We start from the raw sequence: 24,433 nt of genomic DNA on the forward strand, positions 1-24,433 counted from the left end.
ATATATACAATGTATATAATATATGTTCTGTATATTTTTTATAAATTTGTGAAATAATAAAGACGATAAGTTCATGTTATAAATTTGATAACGACGCGCGAAAGATAAGAGACATATGAGTTGTAATGTTTCACGAAAACCGTAAAGAATGGTACTGCTTATGTCACAAATTATGACACGCATTTTATTTCTTATCAGCAAATTATGACACGCATTTTATTTCTTATCAGCAAATTTGAGAATTTGAATCGCCAGTAAATAAAAAAATTCAGAATAAACGATACCTAAGCTTTATTTCTTATGATAATTATTCACAACCTTCATTTTCGCTTCATTCAATAATCTCTTAAGCAACCTGCTCTTCTGCTTACAGTGGAAGAAGGACGCCAAGCAAAAAACACATTGGCGATCATACGAGAACTCATTGCGAAAGAAGGATCGTACGTATATATGCTTTGTTTAATATATGCTTTCTTAAAGCAAACCCGACACGTGTCTCTAACAGATGATGAATGAAACGTCGTATACTTAAATTACGACAAACCAGTCGAGAAACCAGTTTCTCTATTATTGACAAACTCTAGTATAAGCACGTGGATAAGAAATTATTTATTAATCCATATTATCGTATTTTTAAAATGCATGTGGTATAACTTAAATGTTGTTCGTTTTTTTTTCCAAGGTATACGCTGTACAGAGGTATCGTTCCTGTTCTGCAAAGCCTATGCGCGAGTAACTTTATTTATTTCTACACATTCCACGGCTTGAAAGAACTGAGAAGCAAAAGGAATCAAACAGCTGGTGGCGACTTGCTTATTGCATCAATCGCTGGTACCGTTTCTCAATAGAGTATATGTTTCACGTAGTAAAATTCAACTTTTTCCGCAAATAATCAGAGCATTGAAATTTTTTTAGTTACAAGCGATTGAACAAATGTAGAAACTAACCAGAATAAAATAAGCAATACTTGGAATTATATTTATCAATTTATTTAACGTACTTTTTATCTAAAAAGAATTTGAATCGAAGGTTTAGGTAATTATATTAATAACACTGAAAGATGTTCAATTATATTATATAGGAAAATTAACAAATTGACATGAGAGAAATAATAAAAATAATTCACTCGAACTTTCTTTCAAGAAAATACAGACTCCGATTTAACGGAAAAAGTTTGCTACGTGTAACAATGGTGGAAACTCATAGCATACTATATCTATACATGTTCGTATCAGGTGTTATCAATGTCCTCACTACGACACCCCTGTGGGTTGTAAACACAAGATTGAAGATGAGAGGTATTGGACTCACTTCAGAAAGAAATAACAACGAATATACTACGCTGTGCGGTACGTTAGAATTCCGTAAAATATTCAAATATTTATTTAGATGAGTGATAATGACGTTTTGATGTTAGACGAGTGAAAATTTCATTTTCGATTATTCTTGTATTTTCAATATTGACGGTTCCAATCACGCTTCATTTAAATATCAAACAATATCGTACGTTAATATCATACATAACGATATTAATGCATCGCATATATCCACTGTTTGATGATACATGCATCATACGTGTCAACATGTGCATTCACGAAAATATTCTTCGTCATATGTCGCGAATTTATTTTATCACTTGAAACAATTGTGATATTCATAAGCATTGAGTTATCGCGGAATAAATCATTTTACGGAGATAATAATAAATTATAAATTTATCGCGCGCGCGACATTATCAATAAGATAGAAGAGTTATTATTCTCCTTCTGAATCGTATCTCATTATATCATAAAAAAATGACGTATACATAAATCACGTATACATATACTCGAGTGATAAAAATTGTGTAAATAATATATCAGAGACAAATAACTTTCTGATGTCTGTGGTAAATAATTTTTTGTGACCCAGACAAAATAATTAATTTTCATAACATGTAATTCCTTAACTAGACAAATTTAATTTCGAAACTAATAAGTTCCCAAATTAAAGATATTTTCGAACGGGATTAGGATTAGGCTCTCTGCACAAGAATATTCGTAACACGTTACGTTACGTTAAGTGCCAATCATATATTTAGATCCGTACGTAAACTTGGACTTTGCAGGTCAACGGACAAAGAAGGACGTAACGTAACAAAAAGTTACATTACGGATTTAACGTGTTACGGACGTTCTTGAGCTGACACTTAGTCTGCATTGTATTTGTTGTCATGTAATATCGCGTTTGCGTCTATGTATAATATATTAATTGTTAGGCCTGTTTTCTAATGTCATCGCGTTTTACAGATGGCCTCCTACACATATGGAAGTACGAAGGTTTGAGACAATTATGGGCGGGCATGATGCCGAGTCTTATGCTCGTCGCGAATCCGGCCATCCAATTCATGACATACGAAAGCATTAAAAGAAGGATCATCGCATCCCTTGGCGGTGCTCAACCACCGGCATGGATGTTCTTCGTTATAGGAGCGGCAGCGAAAACGGTTGCCACATGGATGACATATCCTTTGCAGCTTGTGCAAACAAAGTTGAGGGTATCGAACATTACTGACATTCTTAGTTTGTTTGAGAAAAAAATAAATTCTACCGAGAAAATACCACGCAATGTTCAAATTGCTAAACTATTGTAATTTCAGCATGGGGACAAATATCCTAATCTACCTCCAGATGCAGGCACATTGCAAATACTATTTTACATTCTAAAGTAAGTACAGATAATATCACATGAATATGTGATGTATTTATTTTACATTTTATCGTTGCAATTTAAATAAAAGTCGTATGAGTTGCAATTTTTATAAGAGTGATGTAAGAGCGTAATTTTTGCACGCAGGAAGCAAGGAATAAGCGGTTTGTACAAAGGGATGGAGGCCAAACTTTTACAAACTGTCCTCACAGCCGCTTTGATGTTCCTGGCTTACGAGAAAATCGCACGATTCGTTTTCCGAATATTTATGCACAAACCTTATCTCAGATAACGATTCATTCCCAATAACGATATTGTTACGAAGCAAACTTAAGTCTTGAATCTTAAATCAAATTTTGTACATTCCCACGTATGTTATCTTCTTTGTATAATTCATGAACAAATATAATAAAATGGCATTGAATTTACTGTATGCAGTATGGTAAATAGCTTGTGTTTAAAAGAACGTATGTTAATTTTTCTTTTTTCAATATTTAACATATTTTCAGTAGACTTATCATGATTTTATTTCAATAGACATAGTTTACATTTCTATTAAGCAAAAAATCCCTGATGTTAAGTGGATAATCCAATATATTAAAGCCAATATATTATGTGGTTCTGAATCCATAGCATAGGTAATGTAAACTTGCAACAGTATCAATATATTTTAAAAAGGTATCGAAAATCACTCGAAAATTAATTAAACAAAATGCAATCACGATATTTCGATAATCGAGTTGGCGTTGAAACGCGCGTAACTTTACCGAGTCCGACGACAACGTGTCAAAAAGAAACGGTTAATCGGGCAATAGAATTTGCAGAAGTATATCCAAGAAAAATGTGACCATACTCGCGTGAGATACTGGCGAGTTCACGAAAATCGCACCATCGTTTTCGGCCGCAATTTCGGTACAAGTTGAATCACTTGGTGTTGCCGCTTTTGCAAACGCGTAAAGTAAATGCGGGACAGCAAGATGAAGGTGCGAAATATGTAAATGTCACCGCGCGTCGCGAATACTCCCGCAAGATCGATCGCAAGCGATCCGAGGCGATATTAAAACTTTTGACTAAACTTAAAATACGCAAGTCATCGAAAAGTCAGTCAAGGTCTAACGATTGCATATCCGCGACTTCCAAGTAAGTAGTTAAAAAGAAAACATATACATTTCATTATTGAAGATAAAAACTTAAAGCAGAATGCATTAAATTTCTTTAGCTTGATGAACGAGATATTCATGTTAATATTTTTTAAATACCTTAAGATATTCTTTCAGTGAGTTGAAATAGGTATTTCGTACATTTACAATATTTTCACTATTACTAGTCTTCAATTTGTTATAGCATTACAGTTTTCCATTTTTATTAAATTTATCAAAGAAATACGTCAGTAAATAAAAGATAATTTATAATGATAACAAAGATCGAATTTTAATTGCAGCATTAGTCATGCTGGAGATACGATGAATCCATCATTGCGTCGCAATACGTGCGAAAATGCGGTCAATAAAGAACCAATCGGTTCGACGGTTGCGAAAAGTAAACCGGAATCAAAAACCCCGGTTATATCCTATAATTACGAGGCGGCAATTAGTCAGCCCGACATTCCTATATACTCAAAAATCGACAATAATACGCAAAAGGCGAGTTGGTCGGAGCCCAGCGGTGAATCGTCGGCGCCAACCCAGAAAAGAAACCTTCATGTTTGCGGGAAAGCAGGTGTAACTACTAAAAAAAGAGGAATTGTTTTTAAATCGAAGGTACAAGCAAAAAAGGTTGCGAAAACTGGTCCGTCAATCTACAACATCGCCGAGATTAAAAAGGAGTCGATACCTTCCGCGGAAATTATTCGAAACGTTGAAAATTATGGGCAGGAAATTAGCGACGGCATTATTACGAATCGTCAAACGCCATCTAATCTTCACCAAGTTTGTTTCAATAAAATCTTTCTTTTCGATATAATATACTTCGATAATTTTGCAATTAATTTGTGTAATATTTAGAAGAATTTGGTGCATTCTCGAAACGTTCCAAAGACGTCAGGAATCGCAAAAAATGACGAAAATCTTGCGAACAAAGCTGTCGGCGTATTTCAAGAGAATTCTGATAAAATTGATAAAGATAGAAGATCGTGTATCCCTCAAAATAAGATCAGCAAAATTCCACGCATAAAACTTCCGATAAAACCTAATTCCTTTCAACATATACATGGAGAATCTCACATTTATCCGGTATAATTACATATTTATTTGATCAAACAGAGCATTAATTTTTTAGTACGTCAATCTTTAAATAATTTTAATTAACAGAATGCAAAATTATCAGTGTGGAATGAATTAAAGTGTTCCACAGATATGAAATCGTCCACGGACAATGAAGAGGAAAAGTTGATATTCGAGTACGTGAGTAAAGTAAAAAAATAATTATAACTTGTATCGGCAAGCTAATTGCATCATAAGTTAATGATCATTAAATGCTTATTCTTACATTTATATATAAAAAATATAATCAGATCTCTTTTAAATATAAAAAAGTGGTTACTAAATAATCTTTAGTTATAAGTATTAATAACTATTTTATTGAATAATTATTTATTTTTATTTTATTAATACAATAAATATATCTCGTTTGTACAATTTGCAACATAATCAAATAATTTGAATCAACACGTATAACATGTTAATAAAATTGAAAAACAGTTCAAACAGAGACCCTTGGAATGCAGTGAATTATCAACAATTAAAAACCAAGAACATCTTACCAACCGTCCATGAAAATTCGTAAGTCAAGTCTTTAAAAAGATAGATATTTGTTATTTTACATGTTAAAAAATTTTATTAATAATTTAAGTGAAATACTTTTTGCTTAGGAATCTTTGGTGTCCCGAAAAAAGTTCAGAGATGGATGCTGATGAGGAATTCGAGGGAGATTTACCGACACCGAAGGAATCGTCGAGTATTACAGGCGCTGGCGATGATCCGCGCTCCGTCACATTGTTAAAAAGCTTAGCGTTAAAATGCGAATGTCGATCGTGCAATGATCATAAATACGCGTCTACTGTTCGCGTTGATCAACGCACCGAGACCGAATCGTGGAGTTCTCCCGAAACGGAAAGCGCGAGAAAATGGTAAAAAAAAAATATTTATTTCGCGAGATGCAAAAAACCCTCGATTTTTAAATTAAATTTTATGTTTAATTAAACTCTGTGTTTAATTATGTTCAAATAGTTATATATATACGCTGTAATTTATATGCAGGAAATCAATGAGGCATCGTAAATCTAACGATGTGAGTTCCGAGGATTTGGACTCGTCGGATTATAACGCTATTAATTATGGTGACGGCAAGATGAATAAAAAAAATAATAGGTCAAATCTTGCGAGTCATAATACGAAACCATCCTCGATAGTTAATCACACAAGAATGAAAACTTATCGAACGACCAGTTTCTCTTTCTTTAATGTCTTTTTCGATATTGTTTTCTGGCCTTTCGTTTTTCTTCGTGCAAAACAATGATACACGCAACAATATTATATCATAAATCCATATTAATTATTATTACATGACTTGTCGATATTTTGATTCACCATAAGTGATATTTTTCCATAACAATGAACAGAGAACAAGAATAAGAAACATCTTTGAAATAATTTATAGAAAAGCATAATTTAAATCATTAAATTTAAGGAATAAAGATCATTTATAAAAAAAAACTCGGATTTATTATTAAAGATTTATTGTTATATCGTATTTATATTCTTGTTAGTTTCTTTTTACTTATTAATAAGATAAAATTCTTGAGAATGACGAAATGCATATAATAAATTGTGCAGGCAGGTCATATAATAATTTTCGTTATTACAAAATGCAATTATTTTACTCACCAATTGTAGTTGGAGCGAAGACAGCTTGAAGTTCCAATCTCTCCCGATCCTCGAAGATTATTCCAACAGATCCCGTTATAGAGGCACAAAGCACCGAAATCACAATATCATAATCGTAGTAATTGAACACGGAATTGGATAGATTTTTTATTAAATGCAAAAGGCGCGCGTCTAGAATTTGGTATCACATACTTGAAATGCCAAAAATCCGCCACTGACTGATTCTATGCACAATACAATGAGACTGCTCAATATTTTCTTCAACACATCTGATACTATGCATTTATCATGCAATATTTATTCTCAATAACTCGTAATTCGCGAATATATAATACGTTAGTAATTTTTATAAGCGCGGCGGCCATAGCATTAATCGCAATAATTTTTCACACTTATAATGCAGAAAATAATTATTCCTTATTATAAATCTTATCAATCACTACAGAAATAAATATTATTTATAATTATTATATAAATGCAAATATTATACGTGCTAATTCATGCAGATAATTTTAAATATCAATCACAGCATTAACTGAAATAAATTTAATCCACAGAGCAGATATTAGCAGTGACCACGGCTAATCAAGAAAATTATCGCAATCACTGCTAATTACTACAAAAAAAGTACCCTTATTTACTTCATATACCAATATATACTACTTCATTCATATAAATTTCATGAATATAGCAATCACAGCGTTAACTTAAAAATAATTTCATATGCTTCCAATCTACGAAACAGTCATCAGCAGCGATTATGGCTAAAAAAAATTATCGCAATCACTGCTAATTATTACAAATAAGAATATCATCAATTACTACATGTACAAACACAGCATATTAATTTATGCATATATAATCTCATGAAATTAGCAATCTCATAACGTTAATTAAAATGATTTCATGCTTCTAATCTATGAAACAACTATCAGCAGTGGTCACGGCGAATAAAAATTATCGCAATCACTGTTAATTATTACAAACAAGAATGCCATTAATGACTACATCTATACATATAAAAATACTGCATGTTACTTCATGCATATAATCTAAGAACATAACAAGCACAACATTATTGCAATTTCGCGGTTTTATTTTACAATACAATTACTAGTGGTGATCGTGTGTGTGGCTAATGTATAGAAAAATAATCACGATTACTATACTAATTACTACAAACATATAAAGAAATACTATATCTCTTAATTACTATATATGTATAAAAATCGCCAATTACTATCTACGTAAGTACTGCACTTTTTAATTCAAGCATGATCAGCCTGATAAAAAATCCTACGATTAACGCTACAGTCGCACGGCGCTAAGTTGACGGATCTCTGATTGACAAGACCATTATTTTCGTCACTACCGGTAGCTCCACGTATATCTTCATGTCATACTTTTTCTAATTGACTCAAAATTATAACCAAAGTGCAATAATGCAAACAATTGTCGATAATTATGGCGCTTACTATCGGTTACGTGTTAACTACGATCGCGAGAATCGCGAATCTCTCGCGTGCTCGCGTCATCAAAGATGTAACATACACTACCCGTGGCGGATTTTTCATCAGACGCGCGTCTAGGACCTCGCTGTCACGGGGATTACCGTACCAAATTGGAATCAGAGGCCTTAGAACGCCGAAATTCACTGATTCACTGATACAACGACTCGCCGATTCACCGGCTCACACATCCACTGATACTCAGTCGCGATGCACGGCGTTCAGCACGTCACAACACATATCCGACACATTTCGCGGAACAGTCGCGATAATCTCTCCCGCGCGAGATTCATTATTGCGGCACAGACCTTCACTTTACGCGCTAAAGACCGCCAGAAACACGGAGCGATCGGAGCCACGACTCCACTGGCCATTGCGACGCGTACGTTAATCGTCGGCGTCGCTTTCGAAGTTCGAGGATCGCAATTTCACCCATCGATATATCTCGAGGCGGGAGCGAGCCAATAGCGTTGCGACGTGACGAGTCGAGGTGGCAGGGTGCCACCCGGGGGCCATCTTGGTTATCGGCAGAGAGAGGCCAATCCCGGCCTTTTTCCTGGGACTGTCGAAAGCCCCTGTACACTACCGCCACTACATCCATTTTCGAAATTGGTACTACGTAGCCACATGCGTAGCCACGTTCATTTTCCGACACTATCGATAAAACATCATTTTGGTGCGCGTCCGTGCTACATCTGCAAATGTAAAATATATATATGATGTATACATCGTATCACGGACGCGCACCAAAATTGTTTTATCGGCATTGTCGAAAAGAGAAAAAGTGAGAGAGGGAGAGAGAGCTATTAGATATTTATATATAAAATAAGTTAATATTTTTATCGATACATGTAAGATATAAATATTCTCGATTGTAATTGGTTGATGAGGATCAGTTTAATATTTATATCTTGCATGTATCGATAAATATTAACTTATTTTATATACCTATTTATATTATATGTTAAATATTTAATAGCCCTCTTTCCCTGTCTCACTTTTTAGAAGAAAATAGATAATTATATCAGTGAATCTAATTGAAAGACGAATTAGATGCGCGTAAAATTATGTGTATCTTTTGAAACATTTATCATTTTCAGCGCCTCTTTAATTTATATCTTTCATTTTTGTTACAGTATCATCGTAGCTACGTGGCCGAATTACTCCGCCCGTTGCGCATCGGATCGGTGAGTGACGAATTTTTTATAATAGTATGGGGTAACGAATTTGTGAGACCAATATTAGATATATTTATGTATTGTATCCATATAATAGTACTATAGATAAATGCGACTTCTTACAAATTCGTTGCCCTAAAATGGATAGACTAGATCAGACTAGGCTAAATAATTAATCCTGGAGCATCATTATTTATCGATTTATTGTGCTTACGGGAGAATGCACCCATAAGCGTATGTACGTTATGTCGATGCATTATTTATTAATGCATCTAATGTTTTTTGTATCACAGAACATGCGAAGTATACCAGTCGCCTGAAATTTATAGGCAATTATTTAAATTTGGCAAATATACACGGAGAAAAAAATTTTATCATCAGTAAGATAAAAAAACACTTGCTGATGGTATTGCATTAGACAACAATATTTCATATTCTCTCTCAAAGTTTCTAAAGATTACACTCATCTTATTTCGGTTATTTTTATCATGAAAATAATTATGTTATTTTATTGCATTTTTATTACATTTTTATTGCATTATTATACAATATTAAATAATGTTTCGATCTTGTGTACGAACGATAAAATAATTATTGTCAGCAATGAAAGAGATATTCTAAAAGAAATAAAAGTGTTAAACGATAAGTACTATTTCTATCGAAATCTCTATCCAAAGAATATTACTATTATGCTATCAATCATTATCTATGTAAATATTTAAATTAAAGTATGCCTATAATTAAAGTATATAATTAATACTACGCATAGTATCTTGGCGAGTTTTTGTTTGATAAAGCTTTTATTTTATCATACGCTTATTTTTATATAATATTCGCTCTAATTAATTCAAGTAGATTATAATCTAAATATGATAACACAAATAATTTTTTATAATTACAGCAATTAATATCAACTTTGTATTAAATACTATTGCACAAATCACGAATCTTTCGCGCAGTCGCGTCGGCAATGCTACATATTTTACTCACTGACGGATTTTTTATTAGATAGGCGCCTAGAATTTTTTAAACAAACACTATTGCAGTAAAAACCTATATTTTATGCGATAAAAATCGAGAGAAACACAGTGCGATAGGAGATGCAAACCTTTCCAACGCGTTTTCTACTCGTCTGCGTCTCTTTCAAAGTTTTAAAAATTTCGCCCATCGATATATCTCGAACCGGGAGGGAGCCAATCGCCGAGCGGCGTATAAGCGTAATCGATCGAAATTTACGGGCGCGTCTCGTAGTCTCGTCTTCTCCGCCTAACCTCATTTCGTACGCTGACAACGCTGACAACATGGATGTCGATACAGCGAGTGATAATACGTCCATCGATGACAAGATAGACGACTTTTGCGAAAATCCTACGCGAGATGCGTTAACGGAGGGTCTCATGAGCCTCCTGAAACCTACAGTGGACCAGCTGGATGACAGAATTCGCGCTACGAGGTAACCGCAATCATTTCCTTTCGATTCGTTGCAGGGCGCATGAACGAACGATAGATTTTCCTTCAATTTCACTATCGTACTTTGTGTGTTTATCGTGTCTGCGATTCTTTTGCGGAACGTAATATTAAACGAACATTTAATGTCTACTTTTATTTATTCGTCTATTTGTTGTTTGTCCGAAATTATGTTGCGTGCAAATATCAAGACGAGTTTATTGGGTTTATATGACTATTCTTTTCTGGGTAGGATATGCCAAATTGAGCTGAAGCAACGGATTGAGACCTTAACGGAGGAACTACAGAGGATCAACGAAGCATTGCAGTATCCGCTAGACACAGACTCCTATGTAAAAAAACTTGTTAACGCTAAGCATAAGATCACCATTGTTAGCAACATCTTGCAGACCACTCAAGAGCGCTTGAACAAGGTGCATCAAGCTGTCGAGAAGAGCACTGCCAAACGAAAGACGCTCTTAGATAATAGTTCCACATATAGCAGCGTAACTGTTGAAGCGGACAAAGAAGAGTCAGCTAAAGCGGAGACTGATAAGCAGCAATAATTTCTGATATTAATTGTATAATTGATAAGATATCATGACCAAATTCTTACTGAAAGATTATTTATACTTTATATAAGTTTTATATAAGAACTTATTACATTTTTTCTTACAAGTTATGGAGACCCCGATAGTTAAATTGTCTGATGAGGAGCTCAAAACAGTTTATGAGCCTTCTGAAGATTCGTATCTTTTAATAGATGCTTTGGAAGCAGATTTAAAGATTCTGCATACTATAAAACCAAGGATTTGTTTGGAGATAGGTAGCGGCTCTGGTATAGTTATCACAGCTTTAGCAATGGCATTAAAGAGACATAATGTTCACTTTGTTGCAATTGACATAAATCCTGATGCGTGTAAGGCCACGAAAAGAACTAGTCTGGTTAATTCAGTCGACGTAGATGTCCTTCAAATGAATTTGTTAGATTGCATACAAATTAAATATACATTTGACATTATTTTATTCAATCCCCCGTATGTAGTTACAGAATATAAGGAAGTATTAGATGATAGACTTGTATTCAAGACTTGGGCAGGTGGCAAAAATGGTAGACAAGTTATGGAACAGGTATTCACTACGATTCCCGAAATCTTGTCAGATACAGGCTTGTTTTATTTAGTTGTTATCAAAGAAAATGATCCTGAATATATCTTGAGTGCTTTTCAAAAATTGAATATGTCTGGTGAAATTTTTCATGAACGTAAAATAAGAGGAGAGCATTTGTACGTTTTACGTTTTCATAAAATCAAGGAAATGAGAAGTTAACATTACGCGTAATATCCATAGGACATTTTAAAAGTTTCTAATTCTATGGGAAGAAAAAGAAAGCATTATTATTTCATTAATCATATGCTAAGTCTAATTAATATTCATGGTGATTAACTGCAGGTATTTAAATCATATTAGCTTGCACTTTTTGTAGATAACTATAATATTATTTGTATTATTTGTAAACTACTGTTATGTAATATATAATTGCAATTAATACAGGTATAACAGAGTGTATTGTCTAAAATAGAGACCCTCTAATCAGAGTATGGCCAACTTGACAGTTCTGCGAGAGAGAAGGATATAAGAGAGAAGGAGGAAGCGATATACATTCATATCGCTTTCTCTTTCTATTTCTCTGCTTTTGCCAAGAAATGGCGAACCAATCAAAAGTTGCTACCGTATGGCCAGACTCTGATTAGAGGGACTTTAGTTTAAAACAATACTGATATTCCTTATCCACATACTTTTATTATATCTTTAGCAGTAATTGTTTGTTTAAGATGATGAAAAAGGCCATTTCTTTTTTACAAATATCATAATTTATTTTCGAATACTTAAGATTTACATTATGCTGATATTAAAATATCGCAATAAATACCACATCGCATCGGTATTCAAGCATTACGCAAAATGAGCACTCTCGTTATTCGAGGACTGCACGAGTAGCTTGTTAGATATTTATAAATTAATAAGTAAAATATGGCTACTTCTCTGTTCTGCCATCGAGCAGAATAAGTTTTCTGTTTGAACGAAAATAACGTTTTATAAAAATCTATTTATAAATATTAAAAGCAACAAGCTGAATAAAATTTCTGCTGTTTGCAACTGTTGAATAACAGCTATTTTAAATATTTTAGGATGTTTTCTTTCGATGTTCAGCAATTTCTTCGTGGTTGAATGATTACGAAGCGATAAGATAATCCTCTTACTTTAAGTTATTTGATTACTGGCACGCGCTCGTCATTTCCTACGTAACCTTTCTGGTATTATTACGATAAAGATATTACAACAATAATACCATCCTACGAATCCACGAATTTCGGTCTGCGAATTCGTTGCAATTTAACATATAATACAACCGCGCTTATAGTCGCGACGAAGATTGTGCTCAACATAAGGAAGAAGGTCGTGTAAAATCCACTGTTACTCATGCAGACCTCTTTCGCTTTTATCATCGTTTCAACAGCCGTTTCCTCCATACTATCTAGGACCTGACTGGACGCTGCGCTCAAGTCATCTAACATGATTACTTTGAAACGCCGCCCAACACGAACCGGATCCGATAACAGAACCGAATTCGTCCAGTTGCTCGAAGGTGGTGCATATGTTACCGATCGACGACGTCTTCCTGGCTCGATTTGCTAAAACAAATTGTTTTAAATATAATACATAAACTGTATAGAAAAATGTAAATCTTTTTTGTATGATTTATTGCGTAAAATAAGCAATTATGAAAAATATTTTATGAAATTTTGTATGCAAAAACGTTTTGAACTGTTATTACGAAATAGGTGATTTTAGGGCATGTCATGCAAATGTTATTTATTGATTTCAGCGGAAGAGACAGGAGACAGGCAATTTAACGAATACATATAACATATTTGAATTCATTTTTGTGTCTTACTTGATTTGCTTCCGGACAAGGTTCGCAATTAGTTTTACATAGCTCGATGTTGCATTCGATGTACAAATCCATAACATCGGGGAATTTAAAGGCTTGGAAGAACGCATAAGCGATAATAGAAGCGCCTGTATTGCCGGTGTCTTTAGTCTTTTGGAAAGCACCGAACAGCTTCGGTTTCAAAATGCAGCCTCTTTCGTCGGTGAGCTGCAGCATGTTGGTCGAGGCTTCGTCTCGTGCCAAACAGTCGCGCACCTTAAAAATAATTACAACTGTTTGCTTAATTTATATTTCTTATTTGCAATTAAATCTAGATGAAATTTTGTTGTCTTAAAAATGAAAGTAGAACACGTTGATGAATAATTATTAGCTTGCAATTATTCTTTGTATTCGTGACATTTAATTATATATATTTATTTTTCTATTTGTTGGAACAGGTAATTCTATTATATAAATTATCATTATATGGGATAGTTTGGGATAGTTTTCAATGCGCACCTGAAGATCGAAACCAGGATCGCCCTCCACGGAGACTACTAAGGTCATTGTTTCTCCGATCTTTACGAGTCCATCGGCTGCGGGTGCGAAAGGTCCTTTGCCGATTTGAATATCCAGTTTAGCTGTCGCAGTATCGCCACTAAAGGTAACGATCTCCTGGTTCAACATATCTACTGAGAGATTCACCGTTAGGGCCTTATTGATGTTCCCTTCCCAGAGGCATCGTACTCTTCGAACTGTATCCCAGACTTCTTGTATACCCGGTTCATTCTTTAGCAATAAGAATTTTTTATTTCAAAGTCTAATAGTTATCTTCAATCACGTAATTTTTTTGCGAGCTAAATCTAATAAATAAAATCCGAAGATAAGATAGAAAGTCAAGCTAGTAAATTTAGTTAGTTCGACACCGACTTGTAATACGAGGACGTTTTCCAAATACGCTTGACCAGCTTCACCCTCGAAATCGTTGATGAACTGAGTTCCGCAGGTATCTAGATTCACGGTGAAAGAATACATCGTTGAGCCAGAATTTTGTTTTACGTAGGTACATTCCGGGTTCATATAAAATCCCTGAAATTGGATAAAATCGAAACATTATTATCGGTTATTATTTTTAGTGTTAGAAACCGTTTTGTTTGGTACTTACCTTAGAATAAATAACACCGTCGAAAGCTCGATTGAATTCGATGTTGATTGTCATCATGTCCTTACTGCATTCGACGTCAAGATTGTGGATATGCGGGGGATGATTGAGATCGTCATCAACTTGAACGGTCTCTAGAAAATAAAATCGCAAATTATTTGCTCATGCGTTTTGTATTTATATTATACTGACTGTAGTTAAAAAATATATACCTCCAGTACCAGTTTCAGTTTCAGAAGTTCCAGGAGTTCCAGGAGTTTCAGGAGTTCCAGGAGTTTCAGGAGTTCCAGGAGTTCCAGGAATTCCAGGAGTTCCAGGAAGAGGTCCTACATTAGTACCAGCTCCTGCGTCAACTTCACCTGGTACAGTGAAGGGAGGGGATGGTCTTCCGGGAGTTGAATATCCAGCCGTCGAAGTAGATCCCCCGGTCGGACTGGGATAACCTGAACTAGGATAGCCTCTTGTCGGGGGTGGTCCTGAGGGTCCTAAGGAATAGCCAAATACACTGCTAGCTATAAATCTGGTAATTTTCGGTTGATTTGATGTACAAAGTTCATTTTTGATGCTGCATTACTTAATATTATATTTAGAAGTTTTTTTTCAGAGTACTCTTGGATATTTGAATGCGTGAATTCTATACCGGTACGTCCACCTAAGAAGAGAGGCTTACCGATGGAAGGAGGCGGTCGTGGACTGGTCGATGGGTAAGACGGCGGCTGCGGCGGAAGGTAAGTGGACGACGTTTCCGGGGGATTCAGTGGCGGAAAGGCCGACGAGCCCGCGTTGGTGTACGAGGGCTGACTCGGTCGAGGGCTGTAGGACGAGGAGCCTCTGAAGCCTTGCGGCACGTATGTCGATGAGGGTTGTTGGCTTGGTCTCGGTGTAGAAAATGGCGTGGAAGGTTGCCCGGATGAGTAACCGATATTCGGCGGAGTGTAGATCGACGACGGCCGCTGAGGAGTGTAACCCGTTACATCGTTCTGTTGAGGAGCTGGCTGGAAGGGTCGCGGTTTTTCGGGCGGTCGTTGGGTGCTGAAGGGCGGCAAGTACGCATTTGAATCTGATTGCTGGCGAACTGTAAAAATACGTGGGCTTGTCGAGAGTGAGAATCTACTGTAATAGTTTCGATGAACATAACGATGGCATCAATGAAAAGTATTCTAAAAGACTGCGAAACCAACTTCTTAAACGACACACAATAGATTTCTTTCTACTTAAATTATTTATTTACCATTTACAAAATCTAAATAAGTAAGGTATTACATAAATTAAGAGAACTACATTATAATTATTATACTGTTTGAAGCTTACAATTGATAAAGTAGGATTGGAAAGCGATTGCCATAAAAATTTAAAAAAATATACTTATAGTAGTTTTCATTGAAGCTATCAATAACCGAAGTCTGTGAACATCTTTTAGTTTATACGCATTCGTTAGTCTCTTTGAATGTTATATAATTATGAAAAACAAGAAGCTAAAGAAAAGTGCATGTTCTAAGGAGTTAATTAAGAGTGCATTGATTTAATAGTGGTTCGTAAGAGAAAACGATATATTGCAGGTCGGAACAAGCGTGCATTAAAGCCAATCCCAGCGTCGAACATTACTTCCGTGATGTCTAGGTTTCACGTTAAAATGATTGATTAGTAGCGCGGCAAGTTATGGATTAGTAATTTTGTGCGTCTAAATCGGTGCGGCGGTATCGGCTGCGCATAGTTGCAGCTTTCTTTTGCGCAATGTATATCCGTGGTACTAGCGTCCATCTCTGACCATCAGCGGCACTGAACTGTCTATAAATCAGCGCGCAAAGTTAGACGGCTAAATTCGATTCATGAGAATAAAGAATACTCGTTAATTTGCGCGTACGCCGACGGGGACGGCTCCGTCATCGCGCCGTTTCCTGTCGACGACGACGAAACTCGGAAACCTACTTTTACGTGTGCCCTGCTGGTAGATGCCTTGAATCCACTCTAGGATATTTTGTGCCATCATGTCTGCCGGCGATACCGTGGCAGCAGCCCGTTGGACTCTCGAGCGTGCTAATGAATGTTAAACCAGTTCGTTTGTGATCAAATTCATATTTATCACCACAACAACTTTAGCTCTCCTCTTTCTCCTTTGACGATCGCGCTTAAGGCGGACTCGTAGAATTCTCTCGCAATTTTTTTCTCTTACCGGGCTCCGCGTCCGCGGTTCTCACAAAGAGCGCGTGACCGCCGAAGTCTTGGCCGCACATTGCTGCATCCGAGAGAGCGACGACGAGAATCGCCGCGATGAGCCGCATCCTTGGCCTGTAAATTTTATTTCAGTTAATGACATGGCAGGACTCGCGTTCTCTCTTCACGTCGCTGTGTCAATACTCTCGATTTCGGGCGGAATTGCTTCAATAGAAATAATCGTGATCCGCGCGAAATCGCTTTCGATGCTGGGAAGGGTCAAGTGTCATTGACTCGCAACTGAGAGAATACGAAGGTATGTACCCAAGGATGATGAATCGTAGATGCGGCGGTCTCCCCGTCGAAAGTAGAAAGTGATCATTATGAAATCTATGACCATGATCGCAGCTTTTGACAGTTGACGTCACCGTGCGAGCGAGATGACTTATTGTGAGAAGAGGAACGGGAGAAGAGAGAGAGGAACGCGTGCGTGATTTCTCCTCAAGGTCTGGGTTTCCGTGTTCTGGGACGACGTACGTGAAAAACTGCGTTGTCGGTTATGAAAATCGCTGTTTACACGTTATATCTGCATGTTTAGACGCGCATTAGGTGTTTCTTCAAGGTCTCCACGTGCGTGCCGGAGCACGTGAGCCGCGCAAAGAGCGACTACGTTAGCCCGACCGTATCCATCGCGAATTTCGAAAGTAGCATCGCCGAAGGATATATTACGGTGGTTTTCTAATTGGAACCGTAATTGCCGGTGAAATATGCTCAAGGTTCCGAATCGCGGACGCGAAATGAAATTTATCCTTCTCGCAAGGATTAACGGCAAGGATTATTTCGGCAACGCGATGACTGTACAGAATAATTGTCCTGCCGCCAAGTTGCAGCTGGCTGGATGATCTCCAAGGTCCCAGAACATGGCGAAATTAATCGCCGTAGGGAAAAAAGTAAGAAACCGCAATTGTTTCAACAGAGCTTTAGCGGAAAATTTAGCGTGCGAGTAATGGCGCTCGTTCCTTAATCTCGGATCGCGATCGCTGAATATCTTTTAATTTGGAGCTGGCGTCGTTTCCATTATTGTTCGCTTCTTCTCACGTGCTGCGCCGTGTATGTTAGCGGCGTGTTTCGTCAGGAGGGATTACAAGCGGCATAATCGTGCCGTCTTGTCTCACATGTCATAATTCTAGATTACCTAGTTGGGATAATTTATGGTCATGTTCACGAGCACTTAATCTCGTGTTTTTGGTCATCCGGATGTTACTGCTGTCTTTTGTGTAGGTAACACAGCATTCTTTCATGGTGATCTTAATTAATATTATAGCATTCGGGAACATTGTAATCTAGTTTTATGTACGAGTTTTGTTCGCATGTAAACAGTCGCGTTTCTTTTATATGGTCTCCTATATATGAAACAAATAAAATATATTTATTACAAATGAAAATTTGAGCAGAACCTCTCTCTCTTTTTCTCTCTCGATGCATAAATAAAATTCGTAATTTGATGTATGAATAAAATAGACGGTATTAACGATTATGATGTTATTAACATTTTAATATTTAATTCAGTCAAATTCGCAATTATAACAGAAACAATAAATAAATAACAATTCCAATTCATGCGATATTAATCCTTGTATGAAAATAATTACTAAAATACGATATAATTGCAGCCGTGATATTGTGCACATATTGTGATATTCAATCATCCGCACGACTTGACAGATAATTATTACTTGTTCGCATTACGAAATGCAGATTTCGCACGACTTCTCCAGTTAAAGAACTTTTTCTTCAGGTGCGCCTAAATGAGTGTCATTATCTCGTTACACGAACTTGAAATCTAACGGTCATTCTCGGTTAATCCGATGCTGTACCAATGGGAGACACGGGAAAGCATCGTCTATCCTCGCGCGGATGCTTTCCATTGCCTTAGTTTTATGCCATGGATCCGCCAGTGAAACCGAATCGTGACGCGACCGCCTTCGGTTGCTACCCGCACTCGTACGATCTGATGCATCCGAGCGCCGATGCCGCGTCGGATCGGTGAGGTAAAAGATCGAGAAGTCAACAGTGGAATCGTGCTTGAGCAAGGTGAAAGGTGAAAGTCGCAACGCGCCGGCTAAGAGGACCGTACAGATACCGGCAGGCATGCTTGCTTTTACACGTGTTGAAACATATACGTACGCATTGAGAGATTTACCGCGGAATCTCTCTATCGTTCGATAAATCAGATAAATCAATGCGTTTTTCCCCTTATACATTTATTCATTTAAGTTGATCGATAATGTTGCAGATTTTTTATTTTTTAGTATTTATTTTAGCTCCATATTTGTGATTGGCTAGATAGAAACATTCATTTCTCCGTGGAATTCTGATTAGTTCTGCTTCTTTAAATCTTTGATCTTCCGATTATACGTTTTTGATACGCGGATTTTATCTCATTCCGCAAACTTTTGAGCCGAAGTTCCTTGTAGCAACCGTGTATGTGAAGTTTTTCTCGAGTCTCACGATAGACACATTACGAAAATGAGTATGGGAAAGAAATTCCCGTTGTGATAATAGCAGGGGATTGGTGGACTCGATTGCACAAGTCAGAGATTCCAATTAGGTTTAATCAAATAAAAATTACGAATACACACGTAGAGACTGTGATGGCAAGATAAACTCGTTAAGATAATCCGATTGAAAAATGTGATTCCAGTGAGAATTTATCTCGTGGCGATAGTTCGAATTCTCGAGTATAAAAAAAAGACAAAGTTAATTAACCTTTAACTATGTACATTACACAATCATAAATTACATTACATTGTAAAATCTTAAGAAGATTTCTACTTTTAATACTTTTATATTAAAAAAAAGAAAAATTATAATATATTAGCTCTTCATTATGTTTGCTACTTGTTTCCTTCTGCACAAAATTTAACTTTATTTGTTTCTCTAGAAAAAAAACATAGTAAAATAAATAGATGTCCCATCAGAGACTCCACATCTAGTTGAGGGTTAAGGTTGAACGTAAATTTTCATCGACAATTGCCGTACTTGTCTGAGAAAATTACATTTGTTAATCGCGTCTATTCAACGTAATCGCTACACGCGCAACATGTAATTGATACCTATGTCGATATCATTAAACTGCTGAGCGACGAACGGTTGATTGTTGCGGTTTCGTGACGCGTGCGCGTTGCGGAGGATTTATGCGCCAATTTCAGTTTTTCCATTCGTTTCTATAATTTGGCGAACGTAATATCACGCTGTGGTGTACACCGCCGCGCCGGTACGATATTCTCGATCTAGTTGGGGTCCCCGTCACGTCGCAAATCAAATTAACGCGCCGCTACTAATTACGCGTTAATTAACACCCCGCCCTACCTCGCGCTCTCTTTTGGCGCTGCGTGGGGAAGGCGCATTCTTTCGAAATTCTCACCGACACCGTCGACGTATTGAGATATCATAATTTGTGCCTCAAAGAAACACAGCCGCCTTGATGTCTGCGTCTCCGCATCGTGCAATTGTCGTGCGAAATTCGTGTAGCTTTGCGCAGGCGGTCCGGCCGTAACGTTGTTGTTTGCGGTCGCGCGATTAGGCAAGTGTAGCATGCACTTGAGATGCTGCGGTTTTCGTCTCGCCACATCGCCGGCCGCTTCGTTGCCGATGTCGGCATTTTAATAACGAGGCGGGACAGCACTCGTTTATTATGGAGATTTCGTAACGAGCGGGACCGTGTCTCGCGCCGTGGAACTGAGCTACTCGAAGTTATTATGATTTTAAATTTAATGTGTGTAGACTGCTTAGTCATCGGCAGGGATTATAATCGGAATCGAACGAATACTATTAATATAAAAGTCCAATATAGGACATAGGATGTTAAAATTTTTTTGTAGCTTACTTGGAGATAATTAATATTACATTATTCACTATAATTTACACTGTGTGGTTGTTGCATACACAACAGATGAATAGGAAATTAAATTTTGTTATGATATAAAGCAAAATTTTCTTTATATTAAAGTTCCAATATATTAGTATAGTCTAATATAATCTAATATATTAGTAATAATTATTTCCACAATGTTTTTGAAATATTATTATCTGACCTACTTCTACTCGCGACATGTCAATTTTAAAACTCGCTTCAAAAATTACATTTGGTTTTTAATTAAATATTCTTTATATTATATGCGTATATATACGATATAATGAAGTTGATATTATCCAACGGTACTGTATTAACAGCAGGTGGTAGATGAAGCTATGGCGATGCGTCTTTCCGAGAAACGCGCAATATTTCAACGACGGCGTGCGCGAAATTATTCGTAGCATGTTAAATTAAATTCGATATCAAGCGGGGAACTGTTCGGGGAACGATGCTAGACGCTAATGGCACGAATGGCTAATGACGAAACGATTTAAGTGTATACAGGCCAGCGGTTTGTGGCCGGACTCAGATCTCGCGCAGTGAAAACTGTTACGTCCAATAGGTCTGGGTTACGGGGACATCGATTTCCTTATACACATCGGCGTACATACGCGCGAATGCCGCCTGCCGCTGAAACCGGCCGTGTCGACGTGAAAAATCACCGACGTCCGCGCGTGATTTCTACCGTACAATGTCAGCAGTCGACAATTCCAAATACGTAACTCCGTATAATGCGCGATAGTCGGAAAAAAATGGGTTTTCGTTCGGACGGCCACATTCGGCGACGGCAAGAGTCACGCGAGTGGAACTCCTTGGCCGTGTTAACCGACGAATCTTACATCTTCACCGTTTTTCCCCCGTCGTTTTTCACATTTTCTTTCGCCGAATGATTTACGCACTATCAGCCTCTTTCGGTCTCTCGCGTTTCGAAGAGGAATAGCCGTCCTAGAGAAAAAAGCTTACGGGTCGTCCGTCAAAGATTCGGCTGCGGATTCTGCGCCGGGCGATAATTTGTCGTTGTGATAATCGCGATTTTTTAAGTGACCGCAAAAACGTGCCCCCTGGGTACGCTTGGCTGGGAAAGCGTGAACTTTAGTGTTAAATTCCTGGGATGAGGCATGCGCGTTTTTCAAGCCCGTTCATTGACATTTAATATATTCTTTGCGCACATACGAGCCACGGTTTAATCATCTCTTTCTCTTTCTTTCTCTCTCTACCATCTCCCCGTGCGGTCCCCTTCTTTTCTCCTTTTTTTGTCAAGCTCTTCACGCACGTGTCTTTATTATTATCTAGTGCTGTAGAAAACGCATTTTAAGTACCGTGACTAGCGAAAGGATGTCAATACCGTAAAGATGTCGATACAAAATTACGATGCTATGAACATTGCGAGATGATTTTGACGATTCACTCTGTAGAAAACATTTTCAAATTTCTTGCTTAAAAAAAAGAAATCTTAAAATATCTATAAAATTTATATCTGTATTATTTTGTAATAAAATCATTAATGATATATTTTGATGACACGTAAATTATGACTCCACAAAGCTCTTCTTTTAATTTAAATGATGCATTTAGGTCAAAAATCTTTTGTTGGCAGTTGTATTTTTAAAGTAGGTCATCGATTTCTATGAAAACGAAATTATTTTCTTTTAGGGATGAACTTATTTCTCTGTAACATCGCGATCTGTTGAATTGTAGTTAGAATATTAAATTAGATACCGTACGGTGCACGTCACATTAGAAAACGTATTGGGAAATATCTTCGTCATTATTTATTATTTCTCTCTCGAATCAATTCCGTACGACATCAAGAATTTTATTATAGAGTTTATATAGCGCGTATTTCACAATTCTTTGTACTCCATTATGTTCCCGAATCGTGTTACTTAACACGGAGATAAACTGTCGGATGAATTTCTTTCTTCTTAGACGTAGTAATCTTGATTACAAATTCCATAATTATGAACATCATGTACTGAAAAATGGCGTTAATTTCAACTATTATTAATAATTACTATATTGATACAAGTAATAATGACATAACTCTTGATACTGGAGAGGTTAAAACCTCGTCATTCTTGCATCACTGCGTTTATATTTTTATTCAGATGCGATAGAGCCTAAGCATGTCGCAAACTCTTCTTGTTCCTCCGTTCCTGCGTTTCGTAACGTCTAATCCGCGAAGATAAATGTCACGAGGCGTGTGCAAACGAAAACTCCAATAATCATTTTTTCTTCCGTATCTCCGCGCGAAGTCAGCTTGTGCGGAAGACATGCGAAATAACTTTTACTATTGTACGAACGAGCGATATGATTTTATCTTGTTCCCACGTAGCGAATGGAAAATAAAATACGCTTGCTTTTGAACTTCAATATTATTTCCGGTGGTTTCGAGGTCTTCGTAAAAATATACAGTAGCTAATAAGTGAATATTCGAATATTTGTCATCATCCGTAGTTTTTTATGTCGCGATGTTTTGTGATCTTTTTCAGAAGAGAAATGATTTGTTGTGTAAATTTATTTTCAAAGTTTAACTTTACGTTATAATTACTTAGCGCTTTAATTAGAATATTTAAAAAATAGAAGTGTTTATTGTAGGCATTGTAGCCAAGGGTGAAGATTCTACTGTTTGCTTTCCCATATTCGATGCGTTTGACAGTTTGTTGTCGAAGGTGCTTGAGAGGAACAAGAAGAGAGGAACTCCACGACATTTGCGTATCTACATGGGTGCAACAAGTGAGTCTCTGCACCATCATAGTGCGGTGCGTGCCGCGCTCGCACGTATACGTATACGTAGATATTCACACGTGTACTCACTTTCTTCGAGGATGCGGTGACCAAAACGAGCAATCATCATTTCTCACTCTCACTCTCGCACAATGATTCTCACACTCGCTACTCTTTTCTCCTTCAACTGCAGTTTGCGGCTTTGACATCGTATATGTTCGAGGAAAGTACCGCCGCGACGAATAAACAATTTCATAAAAAAAAATATCCGTTTACGTCAGAGATCTTGATCTCTCCTAACGAAATCTACGAATAATCTTTAAAAGTGCAAGCGTGCGAGCACCGCTTATGAAAGATACTGTTAATATTAATGTCAGATTTGTTGGATAAGAAACACGGAATGACTCGCAAACATCTCGGTTTATTACTTAACATTTATAATGCTGTCTGCTGTAAAGTTAACAAATACGCTTTGACTTATATTTTAACATATTATGAACATGAAAATAATTTGATAATATACTCTAAAAATAAGATAAATGTGTTGTGTGTATACGAAGAAGAGTAATAAATGAGGAATGTTCAAGATTTCTTTAAACACCGAGTATAAAATAATTTACAAATTAGTATGAGTTTTTTTCTCCAACGTGTATATGTATATATGCGATATTTTTAATAAATAATAAGTATATTGAGGACTCACCTGTAAGTGAAATCCTTTCCGTGGAAAATTATTGCCGCAAGGCTGAAGTCGATCTTCCTTCACGATTCGGCCGGAAGATTTGCGTTGTGCGCGCGCTTATGAGAAAGGTGAGAGTGAATAGCTGGGAGC

General features: G+C 36.7%; 4 protein-coding genes across 7 annotated transcripts in view; 3 read left to right on the forward strand and 1 right to left on the reverse strand.

Moving 5' to 3' along the window:
* Positions 1-3,121, forward strand: part of Pmp34 (Peroxisomal Membrane Protein 34) — a 9,834-nt gene extending 6,713 nt beyond the window's left edge. For all 4 annotated transcript variants that reach the window (XM_071703722.1, XM_071703723.1, XM_071703724.1 and 1 more), the window contains 6 exons: positions 374-440; positions 683-831; positions 1,236-1,349; positions 2,289-2,536; positions 2,639-2,706; positions 2,836-3,121. In XM_071703722.1, coding sequence (XP_071559823.1) covers positions 374-440; positions 683-831; positions 1,236-1,349; positions 2,289-2,536; positions 2,639-2,706; positions 2,836-2,980 — 791 coding nt within the window. In that variant the 3' untranslated portion in view covers positions 2,981-3,121. The remainder of the gene's footprint in view (positions 1-373; positions 441-682; positions 832-1,235; positions 1,350-2,288; positions 2,537-2,638; positions 2,707-2,835) is intronic.
* Positions 3,122-10,518: 7,397 nt separating this feature from the next.
* On the forward strand, positions 10,519-11,313 carry Snapin (SNAP associated protein). The gene is made up of 2 exons (XM_071703727.1): positions 10,519-10,711; positions 10,958-11,313. The coding sequence occupies exons 1-2, from the start codon at positions 10,560-10,562 to the stop codon at positions 11,268-11,270; spliced, it is 465 nt and encodes a 154-aa protein (XP_071559828.1). The 5' UTR covers positions 10,519-10,559; the 3' UTR covers positions 11,271-11,313.
* A 72-nt stretch (positions 11,314-11,385) lies between these two features.
* Positions 11,386-12,264, forward strand: Hemk2 (HemK methyltransferase 2). Its single transcript, XM_071703728.1, has one exon. The coding sequence runs from the start codon at positions 11,386-11,388 to the stop codon at positions 12,031-12,033; it is 648 nt and encodes a 215-aa protein (XP_071559829.1). The 3' UTR covers positions 12,034-12,264.
* A 310-nt stretch (positions 12,265-12,574) lies between these two features.
* LOC139771167 (uncharacterized) lies at positions 12,575-18,204 on the reverse strand. Its single transcript, XM_071703726.1, has 9 exons — positions 16,975-18,204; positions 16,731-16,838; positions 15,472-15,876; positions 15,014-15,286; positions 14,805-14,935; positions 14,570-14,728; positions 14,159-14,428; positions 13,664-13,915; positions 12,575-13,400 (listed from the first exon to the last, which is right to left on the reverse strand). The coding sequence occupies exons 1-9, from the start codon at positions 17,081-17,083 to the stop codon at positions 13,062-13,064; spliced, it is 2,046 nt and encodes a 681-aa protein (XP_071559827.1). The 5' UTR covers positions 17,084-18,204; the 3' UTR covers positions 12,575-13,061.
* Positions 18,205-24,433: the final 6,229 nt, after the last annotated feature.

Source organism: Temnothorax nylanderi, unplaced genomic scaffold (assembly GCF_030848795.1).
Source record: "Temnothorax nylanderi isolate EJ_2023f unplaced genomic scaffold, tnyl_v1.0 TNYL_tig0036_pilon, whole genome shotgun sequence".
In the NCBI taxonomy this organism is placed as follows: Eukaryota; Metazoa; Arthropoda; class Insecta; order Hymenoptera; family Formicidae; genus Temnothorax; species Temnothorax nylanderi.

Bases quoted from the DNA above. Each gene is read 5' to 3' on its own strand.
- Snapin (XM_071703727.1), top strand. From the start codon at position 10,560: ATGGATGTCGATACAGCGAGTGATAATACGTCCATCGATGACAAGATA. The intron at 10,712-10,957 runs GTAACCGCAATC...TTTTCTGGGTAG, and splicing joins GACAGAATTCGCGCTACGAG to GATATGCCAAATTGAGCTGA.
- Hemk2 (XM_071703728.1), top strand. From the start codon at position 11,386: ATGGAGACCCCGATAGTTAAATTGTCTGATGAGGAGCTCAAAACAGTT.
- LOC139771167 (XM_071703726.1), bottom strand. From the start codon at position 17,083: ATGCGGCTCATCGCGGCGATTCTCGTCGTCGCTCTCTCGGATGCAGCA. The intron at 15,877-16,730 runs GTAGGTTTCCGA...GTATTTTTACAG, and splicing joins CCAGCAGGGCACACGTAAAA to TTCGCCAGCAATCAGATTCA. The intron at 13,916-14,158 runs GTGCGCATTGAA...ATTATTTTTAAG, and splicing joins ATCCTGGTTTCGATCTTCAG to GTGCGCGACTGTTTGGCACG.